This window comes from Pan troglodytes, chromosome 7 (genome assembly GCF_028858775.2).
Source record: "Pan troglodytes isolate AG18354 chromosome 7, NHGRI_mPanTro3-v2.0_pri, whole genome shotgun sequence".
NCBI classification, from domain to species: Eukaryota; Metazoa; Chordata; class Mammalia; order Primates; family Hominidae; genus Pan; species Pan troglodytes.
This window is the reverse complement of record NC_072405.2, coordinates 102,362,248-102,364,155: the sequence shown is the minus strand read 5'-3', so window position 1 is coordinate 102,364,155 and position 1,908 is coordinate 102,362,248. Positions and strand designations below refer to the sequence as shown.

General features: G+C 37.8%; 1 protein-coding gene across 1 annotated transcript; it reads left to right on the top strand.

Moving 5' to 3' along the window:
• The first annotated feature begins 897 nt into the window (after positions 1-897).
• On the top strand, positions 898-1,329 carry LOC464285 (small ribosomal subunit protein eS26-like). Its single transcript, XM_009455637.4, has one exon. The coding sequence runs from the start codon at positions 907-909 to the stop codon at positions 1,252-1,254; it is 348 nt and encodes a 115-aa protein (XP_009453912.1). The 5' UTR covers positions 898-906; the 3' UTR covers positions 1,255-1,329.
• Positions 1,330-1,908: the final 579 nt, after the last annotated feature.

Sequence of the window (1,908 nt, the reverse complement as noted above, 5' to 3'; positions counted from 1 at the left end):
TGAGCCGAGATCACACCTCTGCACTCCATCCTGAGTGACAGAACAAGACTCTGTCTCAATAAATAAACAAATAAATAGATTAATAAATAAATAAAATAAAAATGGGGAGACTGAGGAAAAAGTATGAGGAAAATTTCTGTGAGGAAAATCTATGTGAACTGACTCGAAGTGGTTTCTAGTGTATATTGTTTAAAAATTAAATAAAAAGTACAAGAAAGAATGTATAATCTTCTACTTATTATTATTATTATTTTATTTTTATTTCTCGAGACAGGATCTTGCTCTGTCACACAGGCTGGAATTCAGTGGCACCATCTCAGCTCACTGCAGCCTTGACCTCATGGGCTCAAGCAATCCTCCCACCTCAGCTTCCCAAGCACCTGGGACTGCAGGCATACACTACCACACCCAGCTAATTTTTTAAGTGTCTTGTAAAGATGAGGTCTCACTATGTTGCTCAGCTGGTCTCCTACTCCTGGGTTCAGGCAATCTTCTTGCCTCAGCCTCCCAAAGTTTTGGAATTACAGGCATGAGCCACCATGCCCAGCCTCTACCTTTGTGTAAGGAAGAAGGAATAATTTTAAAATACTCATGCTATCTGTTTATTTTTGCAAACAAACATAAATAGGCAGAAAGGGTAAACCAGAAACTAACAAAACTGATTTCTTACATGGGGTAGTTGGGAATGAGATAAAAGCAGCAGCAGAAGGAGCAACACTTTTCTGAGTGAGAACTTTGTTTTTGCATAGTTTTGAATTTTTGAACTATTTTGATGTTTTACATATTTGAAATTTAAAATTAAATAAACAAGGATGGGAAGACAAAGTCAAATTATATACAAACAGAAAAAAAGACCCTAACTATATTATAAAGAAATAATATCTCTCTCCGGTCCGTGCCTCCAAGATGACAAAGAAAAGAAGGAACAACGGTCGTGCCAAAAAGGGCCGCCATCACGCGCAGCCTATTCGCCGCACTAACTGTGCCCGATGTGTGCCCAAGGACAAGGCCATTAAGAAATTCGTCATTCGAAACATAGTGGAGGCCGCAGCAGTCAGGGACATTTCTGAAGCGAGCGTCTTCGATGCCTATGTGCTTCCCAAGCTGTATGTGAAGCTACATTACTGCGTGAGTTGTGCAGTTCACAGCAAAATAGTCAGGAATCGATCTCGTGAAGCCCGCAAGGACCGAACACCCCCACCCCGATTTAGACCTGCGGGTGCTGCCCCACGTCCCCCACCAAAGCCCATGTAAGGAGCTGAGTTCTTAAAGACTGAAGACAGACTATTCTCTGGAGAAAAATAAAATGGAAATTGTACTTAAAAAAAAAAAAGAAAAAAAAAGAAACAATATAACCACTTTGAAGGAAAGAGGAAAAAAAACCAAGTAGCTTTTGAACATAGTTCTTTAATTATAAATCATTTTAAAAGCAAAGGAAATTTCCAACACATCTTGAACTCTACCTAGAAAGTTTCTTTCTTGCTTCCAGAGCAGTGTGGACATAGTGATTCTGAATCTATGTTGTGTGTATCATAGAATTGACCAAATGAGTATGTTAATATCCTTGGGAGATAGAGTTCTTACTGTGAGAGAAGAAAAATACAAACACATAATGGTAGAAAAAAAAGAAAGAACCCTTTGCTGCTAATTTGGAATTAGAATTATCATTAACTCATGATTTTATTCATACACATGCTCATCTACACACATATATTTATATGGTGTTCCAAAAATCTTAATGATTACATACAAAGACACACAGACACAAACACACACACACACAAATACACATATGTAGACAGAGTGACTTGGAGGAGGGAAAGGAACATTATTTTAGATATTTTATACATGCACATGCACATACACATAGATTTATGGTTCATAAGAAATGCCTTTTTTTTCCAATTC

Coding starts and splice junctions, on each gene's coding strand:
- LOC464285 (XM_009455637.4), top strand. CDS start 907: ATGACAAAGAAAAGAAGGAACAACGGTCGTGCCAAAAAGGGCCGCCAT.